Source organism: Pelobates fuscus, chromosome 12, assembly GCF_036172605.1.
Source record: "Pelobates fuscus isolate aPelFus1 chromosome 12, aPelFus1.pri, whole genome shotgun sequence".
Classification (NCBI taxonomy): Eukaryota; Metazoa; Chordata; class Amphibia; order Anura; family Pelobatidae; genus Pelobates; species Pelobates fuscus.
The window spans coordinates 88264657-88277564 of NC_086328.1; the positions used below are offsets into that span (position 1 = coordinate 88264657).

A 12908-nucleotide genomic window follows, 5' to 3' on the forward strand; every position below is an offset into this window, starting at 1 on the left:
AGCACATCTGGTCTTAGTCACAGGATAGCTGAAAAATGCTATTCCCCCAATACAAGACATAATTGGTTAAATTGGCAGTAAACCTCTACATCTGTTTCAACCTATTTAATATCTAAAATGACTGGATTTTCTCACTACCCTCTTAACCTTGGTTTCTTTCTATTGTTGCTAAATAAAGAATTAAGAAAGGGGAAACTTATAAAAAAATATATATAATAGTTTTTTTTGTGTTTTAGTACAACCAGTGGGGGTGGGTTATTCAGCATGTCTTTATTCATATGCTAAAAAAGTAAATTTCACCCCCTTGTTTTTGCCAATTTGGGTGTTTTAGTATTAGGACGATACAAAATAGTTAAGCATGTTACTTTTTATATATTTTAAAATTGATTATACAGTTTTAATACACATTAAATTTATTATTATGTCTCTTATTTGTAGGAGATACTGATGACTCAGGACTTTTCCAAGTTCCAGAGCCTAAAGCCAAAACTTCTGGACACAATAGATGACATGTTAGCAAATGACATTGCTCGACTGATGGTTTTGGTGCGGCAAGAAGAGTCTCAGATGACCCACCAAGATGTCAAAGGAGGTGCATTTGAGGGTACTAAGAATGGGCCCTTTGGTCACGGCTATGGTGAAGGAGCTGGAGAGGGCATTGATGACATTGAATGGGTGGTGGCAAAGGACAAGCCAACATATGATGAAATATTTTATACATTGTCACCAGTTAATGGCAAGATCACAGGTGCCAGCGCCAAGAAAGAGATGGTGAAATCTAAACTTCCCAACACGGTGCTGGGGAAGATCTGGAAACTGGCAGATGTTGACCATGATGGGCTGCTTGACGATGAAGAGTTTGCACTGGCAAATCATCTAATAAGAGTAAAATTAGAAGGTCATGAGCTCCCAACAGACCTCCCATCTCATCTTATACCTCCATCAAAAAGAAGGAATGAGTAAAGTGGCATGATCTATTTTTCTTCCGCAGTCTTCCACTTTGCTTTTCTTGGTTGAAACAAACATTTGCCATGAAAAAAACTCAGACATAAGAAAAAGTGAGAAAAAAACATGTATAGCTATATTCCTATAACACAGCTTTAAATAAAAAGCAGGACTGTTTAAAATGTATGAAACAACATTTTTTTTAGTTCAGAATGACATGATTTGGGGAGGGTCTTTGATGCACACTTTCTTTAAACTGGGGTGGGGAGCAGAATATTCATAATAACCATCACATCTTAATACTTTCATTGTGTGCTCTGTGGAGGCCCAGTTGTAACTTCTCTTCTGCTGAATGGTTACCCTGTTTGTTAATTAGTCAGTCTTAACTTGCTTAATCTGTTCCCATTCCTCCATTTTACTTTTTTTTTCCAGCAAGTGTACCTGCTAATGTACACGTATTATACCAGCAACATGTCAAGTGATTCTTTAAGAGCTCTGTGCTTAATGATTTTATAGCATTTACAGCCATCTGTAATGATTTGCCCCATTTTTCAGTATTAGGAATGCTTAGAGTCTTTCAATGTTTTAAAGATCACATAGGAGCAGCATATGGCTTTGTTCTGGGTTTATTTTGTAGCGTGTATTTTAATTGGGGGGAGGCGAGGTGCCTCCTTTGCTTGGAGCCAATACATTTTGAACAATATCTGCAGTTTGCCTTACATACCCTTTTCTTTGCATAAGTGGAAGAAATTATTATTATTACACATTAACAGTATTTTCAAGGTGTATGTTAAAAAGTATTTGCACCAGACTGTGCCTATCCCTACACATGTGATTCGAATTTTCATCACTACTCTGTTGATATGTAATTTAATGCACTCCAGCCGTTAATAAGACATTTGAGTTTTTAAAGCTTTTATAAACTCTTTATTCGTAACGTTGGATCTCCTGCTTTGGTTGTGTGCTTGGATCAGTGTTTGTCAACAGACGGCCATTTCTCAATATTCAAGCAAGTTGTTGGTCTAACCCTCCGGGTGTTAGATGGGGTTATGGTTTTTTTGTGCATTTGCCAGTTGTATACAAGGGGCTTATTGACATTATTGGCTCTGTAAAAGTTAGCAATAATGGTTCTACACATGCTATGTGCCTCGTTGCCCCTTGGTATTCTTATATGAAATTCCTTTACTTCCTGAAACTAGAAGTGTTTTCAATCATTATTTATATATATATATATATATATATATATATATATATATATATATATATATATATAATTTTTTTTTTATTATTAAATAGATCTTAGCTTTATTTTGGAAGCAAGACTTTCAGTAACATGTACTGATTCTTGAGTTGTGGATGAATAGATTTCAGCTCTACAGTGCATACCAGAGCTCTGGAGTAAAGTAGAAACCTTAAAAAATATATATATATAAGTTTTTCTTTCCATTTTTACATATCTAGACCTCTTAATCAATAGGTAATATTTGAATATTATTTTACTGCAATCCTGTAGCAGTAGTGTACTGGAAACAAAACACGTAGGCTTCTTCAGCGCATCTGTTTTTGTCATAGCAATATGCCCAGCCCAGCATTACTGAATTATGAGATGGAAAAACAAATATACTGAGTGAATGGAAGCAATATGGATCTTCCACTCTTGGTGGAAATCACAACCACTATACCACACTTCCATATGATTTTTAATGAAGATGGTGGAGTGGGGGGGTAGAATTTTGTTATAAACAAAAAAATTGTGCTGCACATGGCAATAGGGTTATTTATTTTATTTTATTTTTAACACTATCTGTCCTTTTAAAAAAGATATGTATACATGTACTTATAGATCAAGTGTTACAGTGTAAGACCGAAAAACTCAATCACAAATGCATGGAATTTATAAAACCGTTCGGTCATGAAGGAGTTATGGAAAAATCAAAGCCAAATTATAACTATTTGTTATTTTATTTTTTTGTTAAAATACTCACTCATACTTGATTAAAAGGCTTTGGTTAAGAATACCAAAATAAAGTGAACAAACTGGTGCTCCTTGTGATACATTGTGTGAAATTAAAGACTTGACACTCACTGGTTTGACACACATGCTCACTAACATACATGCATACTGATTTGACATTTACACAGACAATCGAAAGGTAGTTTCTTGTTTTTGTTTTTTTTATAAAAAAATTGTCCACAATCAAGGAATAATGGTTTAACAATAACACTGCCAGGCGGGATAGCCATTTAGAAGCCACTCTTCACCAATCACTGCCTGCCAAACTATGTTGCTCTCAGGTACCGCTCTCCAAAAATAGAAAATAGCCTAAGAGGACAGGGGTGACTATATTGGGGGGAGGGCAGAACACAACGATCTCCACGATCTCTTTTTTTTTTTCTTTAAAAAAAAAAATCTCACAAAGAGGCATTGTCACTCGTTCGGCAGGCGTTCCGCACACATTGGGCAGTGTGCAGACTGCAGGGGCAAGTCTATGAAGAAGGGATGGTTAGTTGCCAAGGTGACAGCAGGCGGTGAGCGCTGCTAAAATGCTAAAAAATACATGGGGTGTGTGTAGCCATTTCTCCTTTACATCAGCATCACAGCTCTGGCTATGAAGATAATATGCTTATAGGAAAAAACAAAGACTTAATGCAGGTTACAAAAAAACAAAACAAAAAAATACACCCAAACCTTGTCTTCAAAAGTTGCTAAACAAAGTCCAGACTCCATGCCTTAGTGAGAGTGACTGGAAAGACACAAAAGGGATGGAGTGAAACACAAGGTGGGGAGGGATTTTTTTCACATCAATTTGCAGGGACATGAGAGGTTGGTCAATGATGCAATCTGTCACTGATGCATTCATGAATAGAAACTGGGCATTTCCCAGCATGGTAACTTGTTACGAGCAGGATCTTTATTAATGCCACAGGACTGGGTATCAGCCAGCATGTAATTACTGGGAGCCTATATTAATAGGCGATGCCTTGGTCTATATTATAACCCATAAGATAATGTGCGTTTGTGAGGAAGTGTGTAAGACCATTGTGCAAATCCCTATCTTGGCAAAGGGGGTCCTTATGGACCCCCAAATTAATTGCTTTTAAATTTCTATTCCACTGCCCTGGGATAGGAGAGTAGAAGATGGCAGTTTTGTCTGTTATTAAATGACCATCCTAACAGAAATACAGGCATGTATTTCTAATGTTAGGGTTTCCCTGCCTTTTTAGATTGAGTACCCTGAAAAATATTGATAATGAAGATTTTATTAAAGGACACTGAGGCTCCTATTATGCTTATTCTCTTTCTTTATTCCTCAGCAGCAAAAGGAGGGAGGTATTGTAATATTCAAACAAAATTTAAATAACAGTTTACCCTAAAGGGTTAACCCTATACAGTCTATTAACCAATGAGAGTGTTCCTAGCATAATAGAGTCCCATGTGACCTTAAGCCACTCCTCTTTCTTTTGCTGCTGCCTCCTCAGCTAAGTAAATTTTGTGTTTCTCCTGTCATTATTGAAAATATTGTATGGGTAATTTGCACTGTTTGGGCTAATTACCCTCTGTTTACACTTTTGGTACATTGATAACTATATCTAACTGTATTGACTTACTGTTTCTTTAATTTGTGTTTGTTTATTTTCCGACCGTTCTCTTTTTCATTGCGGTGTTACTGCCTCTTACCTGAGGCTCCCCTCACACACCGGGTACCTTTCCTCCCGGCGGGTCACAGCGCCAGCCGTGGCTAGTGCTGATCGCACATGCGCACACGGCGAGTGCGCATCGCGGCGGCCATCTTGCAGTTGGCGAGTTTGCCGCGCTTTTACTAGCGCGACCAATAACGCTCGCCTGAGGGGGTGGGAGTTAACTAGTGTTGCTGGGCAAGTCACCGGTGCTCCCCAGGACCTTATTCCTGAGGGAACACTCGGTGAGCTTGCTCTATTAATCTTTTTGTGCTTATTAAGTTTACACAGGAGCCTGTTTAGCTGTTGCTTGGCTTGTTTAAACAACTAATATACTGTTTTACTCCCTTCTACAACACATAGTGCCCTATTTAAGCTGTTATTTTCTGCCTGTCATTTAGCATAGTTCTGACCATGCAATCAAATAAAATGTCTGAGATTGCTGGCTCTGTCACCAATGCTACCATAACCCCTGACCCCCTTACCCAGTCCAAAACTCCGGCAGCCATTGCAATGTCACAGGAGCAAATGGACTCTGAGGAGTTACACTCTCTCCTGGACGTTGCTATGACAAAGTCCGTGACACAGGCCATCTTTAACGCTATGGGGGCCATGTCAGACAACATCTCGCACTCCATTTCCATGGCGCTGAAATCCACTCAGCTGCCACCTACTACCACTAATAACCCCCCTGAGAATAAACCGGTGGCCCCTAGTGGGCGTAAAGCCGCAAAAAAGTCCTGACACTTGGACGACAATACCTCCAAAACATTACAGACGGACAGGGTACGTCCTGTCAAAGAACATGTGGTTGCGCCCCAACTAAGAGCCCCCCACCGGGCAAAATCGGTGAGGAACTGGAAAAGGCGAGAGCCCTCATTGAATCCTCCGAATCTGAGTCGGAGCAAGAGGAGGTACAGAGCGAGTCCGATGAGGAGGACTCAGATGATCCCAGCACTTATCTTCCGGAACACAGTTCCTTAACTGGTATGGGAACAGACCCCAAAGATGAGGAATGAGTCCGCCCTGGTTGACCCGCAGGGCGAACTACTTTTTGACCCCGACACCTTACAACACCCGAGATCCTCGGAGTGGTACCCACTGGAGCACGTAGCGAAATACATCGCTGCTCGTATCAGGAAACCACTGGACAAGGTGACACGTAGCAAACTCCGGGCAGAATGCCCACGGCCCACTATCCCCGATATGGCATGCGCCACCCCGGACGTGGACCCAAAGATTGCCCAATTTTTGGGGAAATCTGGTTGGAAAGCCAAAAAAGGCCTGGACTTTGCCTGGCAGAATTGCCAGGATAAGGTCCTGGATGTGCTGGGACCAATTGCAAAAATGTTTGACATGGTCGAACTGGCACTGACAGGTGATACACCTTTGGATCTGGAAGCCCTCAGGGGGTGGATACAGCCAGCCGTATGCCTACTGGGCAACGCCAATACGGCAGTAGCCACTGAAAGGCGCAAGGCAATTCTGATAAAAATAGAACCCAAGCTAGTGAACCTAGCTATTTCAGAGCCTGGACCCCAGGCAAAAGCCCTCCTATTTGGTGATAGTTTTGTCAAGGAGTTGGGCACTTATGTAGGCACCTTTACGGCACTTGATAAAGTTTAAGCCAATATGAAACGAGTGTTCCACCAGAGAGTTTTTGGCGGGGCCGGCTGATATCAGGGCCTTCTGCCCGGCCGATCACCCCAGGGTTCATACCGGGGCTATCGAGGCCCCGCACAGTCCAGGATTACACCGCCTGAGATCAGAACTACCACACTGTTCTTCCCAGTTCGGGGCAGACCATGGCAGTCTCGAGGACCCAGAGGTTCTTCCTATGGCCGACGACCTTATGGTAAGTCAAATGCCTCGGCATTTGGCCTCATTGACTATGGTGGGGGGGCAGACTGTGTCACTTTATCAACGCATGGCGCAGGCTCACTGCGGATGCATGGGTCCTTCACACGGTTCAAGGTTACTCGATAGATTTTGTACAATACCCGGTTCAAATGCAGCCCCCCAACCGCATGTTTTTCCCCACCACGACCAGGACCAGATTTCTCCAGGCCCTAGTCTCCAAGGGTGCAATTTCAGAAGTTCACCCTCTAACACCAGGTTTCTTAAGCAACCTCTTCCTAGTCCCCAAGAAAGGCGGCGGCACCCGCCCAGTCATCAACCTACGACCCCTAAATATGTTTGTCACATACCATCACTTCAAGATGGAAGGGATACACTCTCTCAGAGACCTATTACTTATGGGGGCTGGATGGTCAAACTCGACTTGAAGGACCCGTACCTCACGGTCCCGATGGCCGACGAATGCCAAAATTTCCTTCAGTTCCAATGGAAAGGGACCTTATGGCGCTTCAAATGCCTACCATTCGGCCTATCATCGGCACCATGGTGCTTCAGAAAGCTCCTGAAACCAGTAGTCGCCCTCTTACGCAGCAGGGGAGTTCGACTCATAATATACTTGGACGATATCCTCATAATGGCACAGAACCCTCATATACTCCACGAACATTTTTCCTGGACAAGGACTCTACTAGAAAACCTGGGTTTTCTAATCAACTGGGAGAAGTTGGTCACCAAACCCTCTCAATCCATAGAATTCCTGGGATTCACCATAGATGCTGTGAACGGAGCACTCCTACTCCCAACAGCCAAAGTCAAATCTATCAAAAAGGAAATCAGGCGGACCTTAGCACGTCCTGTTCTTACCTTGAGACAGCTGGCCAGGATTGTCTGCCTCCTTTCAGCATCAATCCAGGCCATATTCCCCGGCCCTCTGCATTACAGAGCACTCCAACGACTGAAAGCCAAGTACCTTCGCTTGGGGCACTCATACTCAGACTCTGTTCCTCTCGACTGCAGCGCCAAAGAGGAACTCAAGTGGTGGCTTCAACACATGGAAGCGTGGAACGGCCGAGCGATCTTCGGCACCACCCCAGACATCATAGTAGAATCCGATGCAAGTATGCTCTGCTGGGGTGCGGACTGCGGAGCTACCTCCACCGGAGGAAAGTGGTCCTTAGAGGAACAGGGACTAAACATCAACTGTCTCGAACTGCTAGCCGGATCATTTGCCCTAGGGAGTCTTTTAAGTATATCGACCAATTGCTCCATTCTGTTACGCATGGACAACATGTCAGCGGTCCGCTAGATCAACCACCTCGGGGGCACGAAGTCAACAATACTAGCGGACCTAGCGAAAGAGTTCTGGCAATTCTGTCTGGACCGCAACATCTCGGTACAAGCAGAGTACATTCCGGGGATGTCCAACATTGTGGCGGATTGGAATTCCAGACACCTACAAGATGCCGGCGACTGAATCCTGTCGTCTTCAGCCATTTACAATCACTCTGGGGCCCCTTGGACATCGATCTGTTCGCATCACGCTTGAACACACAGTTGCCAAAGTTTTTCAGCTGGTGACCAGATCCGGAAGCTCTAGCGACGGATGCTTTCCTCCAACCGTGGCCGAATACCCGCCATTACGCTTTTCCTCCTTTCTCCCTCATTGCACGCACTCTACTGCATCTCAGACGTCACCGAACATCCTTGATCCTCATAGCCCCGTTTTGGAAGTCTCAGCCCTGGTTCCCTACACTCATTGAAATGTCCATAGACCTCCCGAGATTACTGCCGGTGACACCCGAGCTCGTACTGGATTCCGACGGGAACTTATACCCCCTTCTACGTCAGGGACATCTCAAGCTCTTAGCATGGCTCCTCTCAGGGGACCCTGCTACATCCCAAATGTTCCACAAGCAACTCTGGAACTCCTGGCAGGGGCTTGGGCCCCAGGAACGAGGTCATACCTACATGCCTGGAAAGCATGGAATAGTTGGTGCATGGAACAACACATGGATCCCGCATCTGTAAGTGTGTGTCAGGTTCTAACTTTCCTTACTTCACTTTTTGACCATGGCCTGGCATATCGTACAATCAACCTGTATAGATCAGCTATTTCGGCGGGCCATCAAGGCTGGAGTAGACTCCAGCCAGGAAAACACCCAGTGGTATGTCGACTCCTACGTGGCATCAAGTTTGCACGTCCACCACGACCTAAGTATGCAACCTTGTGGGATGTTGGCCTAGTGCTTCGACTTTTTGAAAATTGGCCAAAAAATGAGGATCTTTCGATCAAGCAACTCACAACTAAATTGGTGACACTGTTATGTCTAGTCTCATGTAAACGTGTCTCGGATGTCAGAGCATTGGATCTCACGGAACGCTCCTTTACACCAGAAGGCGTCTCCTTCGATATATCGAGACGGACAAAGACATCCATTGCATCAGTATTCTACCCAGCTTTTCCACATAACATCAATCTGTGTCCAGTGCTCTGCCTCAAGGAATATGAAGTAAGGACCGTGATTCCCGGAATCCAGATCTGTTTCTGGCTCTCCGCCAACCTTACCAGCCAGTTTCTACAGTTACCATAGCTCGCTGGGTTAAATGGATCATGGAGTCGTCTGGCATTGATACCTCCACGTACGGAGCGCACTCAGTGGGGGGTGCTATGGCATCAAAGGCTTTTTCTATCGGTTGTAGACTAGAAGACCTCCTCCGTGCAGCTGATTGGTCCAACGAATCTACATTTCGAGAATTTTATTTCAAACCGATTTCTCATTTTTCCTCTTCAGTGATCACACAGCTTTGAACTAGCATAATAGGAGCCTCCGTGTTCTTTAATAACATTACCAGATTTTACTAATTTCATGACGTAAAGTCATGATTTTATAAAGGACACGGCGGCGAGTATTATCCCGCCCAATCCAGGTAAGTGAGGCCCTCCCTGTGCATAATCTATCATATAATGGGTACGAAATGCGTAAGAATGTGATTTGGTTTTCACCTGATAACTAGTGATGAACTGACAGAGGAGTTTCTGGTAGCAAAGGTCGTTATGTGAGATGAAAACAATATCTAAGTCCGGATTTTACCATTCCTTTTCTTGTCTTACAGCTTCCTAATTGGGTTGCCGTCCTGGTCCATGTCTGCTTATGGAAGTTTTTCAATCAGAAGGTTGCCAGTTATATTCGGAGCTCCGTTGCCTGAATTACCCTGGGAATCTCGGTTTGGCACATCTTTGGTTACGTCGTTTTCTGTTTGAGGAAGTGTTCATCGACAACATCAAAAGAAAGAGGAGTGGCTTAAGGTCACATGGGACTCTATTATGCTAGGAACACTCTCATTGGTTAATAGACTGTATAGGGTTAACCCTTTAGGGTAAACTGTTATTTAAATTTTGTTTGAATATTTACAATACCTCTCTCCTTTTGCTGCTGAGGAAAAAAAGAGAAGCATAATACTCGCCTCCGTGTCCTTTATAAAATCATGACTTTACGTCATGAAATTAGTAAAATCTGGTAATTTACTTACATCTCTTCTCTCACAGTGCCAGTCTCCCTGCAGCCAACGCTCTCCCCTAGCTGACGTCATCAGTGACAATTATTTAAGCCAATCCAATGCTACTCCATGGGGAAGTACTGAGGTGTGATTGCTCATGCATGGCAATCACTGTTCTGCGCTAATCCGCATTTACGCAATGCATGCCTATGTGGAGATTTCACCAGCTTAAAAATTGCAGGACCGCAATGAGAAGGGTCTTTAGTAGCTGACTGAGGAAGCGTAGTATATATATAAGAAAAGGGCAGTGTTTGCAATGTGCAGACTGCAAGGACAGTGTCAATGCACCACACCAGAACCACTACATTAAACTGTAGTGTCCCTGTAAAGGTTCAGTTTAGGCACCATAACAGCTCCATCTAAATTAGTTATGGTGCCACGGCCCATTCTTGCCTTCAGGGCATAAACTGTTCTTGAACGGTTGAACTCCAAAGTTGCCTCCAGCGCCTATCTCAACTTCCCTCAAGGTACCATCTGGCTTCTGAAATCTCAGTTTCAGGAAGCGCAGAGTGCCACTGGCCAGTTGCGCCACTGATTGGCTGAGAGTGGCCAGCTAATGCTCTGAGCCAACCATAGACACCCCATTCAGAAAACTGACTTGACCTTTTTCAAGCCAGTTTTATAAATGGGGAGCCACTGATTGGCTCAGAGCATCAGTTGAACACGGTCAGTGGCACCCCTGCCTAGCAGCACTCTAAAAATGGAGATTCAAGAGTTTAACCCCTTAAGGTAAGAGTGTGCCCACGGGCATCTGAGTACTGTAACAACTTTGTTTAGATGAAGTTCTTCTGGTGCTCAGTGTTACTTTAACCCCCACCTTGCTACACTTTTGAACATTTTATTTTATCTTTTTAAGCATTTGTTGGCTTTTATAAATTTCAGAAAAAGTAGAGCTGAACCCCGCTTGAATCTATTTGGAGGAAGAGGAAGTCTTTAAATTTTAGAGTTTGCTAAATTAAGTGTGTTATTGACTGAATTCAACTGTCGATAACTGGCATCCTAATTTGTTGTTCATTGAAGTGTGAATTGTTAATGCAAGGAGAGTATTAAATATTGGTTCAAAATAGCTGAACTAAAAGCATTATTTGAGGGTTTGAATGTTTTTTTTTTATTTCAGACTCTTTGGCCATAAATTTGAAACTCTCTAGATTATTCAGTGAACTCTGAATCGTAGTGAATTACTTTGCTTAGAGCACATTTCTGAGAGTGAGCTTTGTTGGCAGCAAACTGTACACATTGCTGCAGTTATAAGAGAGTCCACTGGAAGCCTTGAACAATTTATTCCAGGCTGCCTTATATTAATTTCATCCATAATGTGCATGAAGTATGTGCACACTACACACTCGCACATTAGTTAAGGCTCTCTCTTGATGCTGGAATAAGCTGGGCTGTGGACTGCACATGTGTTCTATGTGGCTCAGCCAATAACAATACAAAGTCCAATTCACTAAATAGAGGACCAGGTTGTGTATAAACTGATAATAGACTGTATGGCTCCTATCAGTGTGTAATACCGTTCAATACGATCCTTCGGCATCCTGTGTAATGACAGAAACTGCAGGTTAGTGTTATACTGTGTAACATCTGTTTGACTAGAATGAGAGTTTCATGATTGGTGAATCTCTGCTTGATATAGAAAACCCACTTAGGGACACTTTTTTTTTTTGCAGTATTTTTATTGCACTGCCTTTATAATGCATCAGTATAAAGTACAGCTTTATCTTTTTTTCCACTTGGAATTCCTGGCAGTTTACCACTAATCTCTCCAAATATTTTCCTAAATGTTGCCATTTGGATTTTAATTTGCTTTCATTTGAAGTTTAGTGAATAAACCTGCTGGTTTGTGAACTACACCCAAAATGTATTCAGAATTGCCTCTTCCTAAATCTGTCTTGGCAAATATAGAGAGGTGTAATTGGCAAATACAAACCAGAGCTGCAGCACACTAATTATTATTCAACAATAATGCCTATGATCGTGACATAGATCAAAGGATTGGCATTCTGTATTTAGTTAGATCAGTGATGTTTAAAAGAAAGACTAACCTTAAAAATAAATTAATAACTTACATGTGAACTAAGAAATTGGGATAACAATGCAATCAATGACCACAAAAACTCACACAAATGTATAAGTTGATGTTGGGGTTTCACAGAGCACTAGAGGAAGAATATGTTGACAAGTAATATTGTAAAGTGCTACGGAATCTGTTGGCGATGATAATACGTGGTAGCTGATATTTGAATACTGATGCACTATGTTATACTATGCTTATGTCAACTATATAACCAATAGAAATTGAGACATGGGGAGAAAAAATTAATAAATAGATGCATTTATTTTTTTTGTCAATCTGTTTTTATTAGGTATTAGGCAGACATGCGACAAGTAATGACAACACAGCGGCAACATTAACAAAACATGATCGACCACATCATGTACTAGCAATTGCAAACAAATAGCTAATGGCAGCGAAACAAAATGTGTAAAACATTGCTGGTTGAACATGAGAGGGCTGCAAATGCTAACACTGTCTTATTGGTTCAAGCCCGTATCAATTTATGTAATTAAATGTGTGCTTTACAGTACCAATGCTTCCTGGGCATCACAAAAGCTGAAGCACGGCCCTTGCTGAGATTGTGCAACGGGGCGGCAAGTAGTCAGTACAATGAGGAAGACTTGGTAAGGCCCACCAAGATAATATGACAGGCTCTATCAGTGATAGTGTGCATATGGGTTCTATAGGTGAACCTAGGGGCATCCATATAGAGCCCAAAACCATTGTGCTTTGAAAAGCAGGAATTAAGATCTCTATAACCCTGGAACTCTGAAAGGAGAAAAGAGTCGGCGCAAGACTGTGGGCGAGCTTG

At 42.6% G+C, this 12908-nt stretch overlaps 1 protein-coding gene across 1 annotated transcript in view; it reads left to right on the forward strand.

Moving 5' to 3' along the window:
* LOC134579547 (EH domain-containing protein 1) overlaps window positions 1–2163 on the forward strand; it is a 43796-nt gene extending 41633 nt beyond the window's left edge. The window contains exon 5 of the mRNA XM_063438876.1: window positions 439–2163. Within this exon, the coding sequence (XP_063294946.1) occupies window positions 439–963 (525 nt within the window). The 3' untranslated portion in view covers window positions 964–2163. The remainder of the gene's footprint in view (window positions 1–438) is intronic.
* The last annotated feature ends 10745 nt before the right edge of the window (window positions 2164–12908 follow it).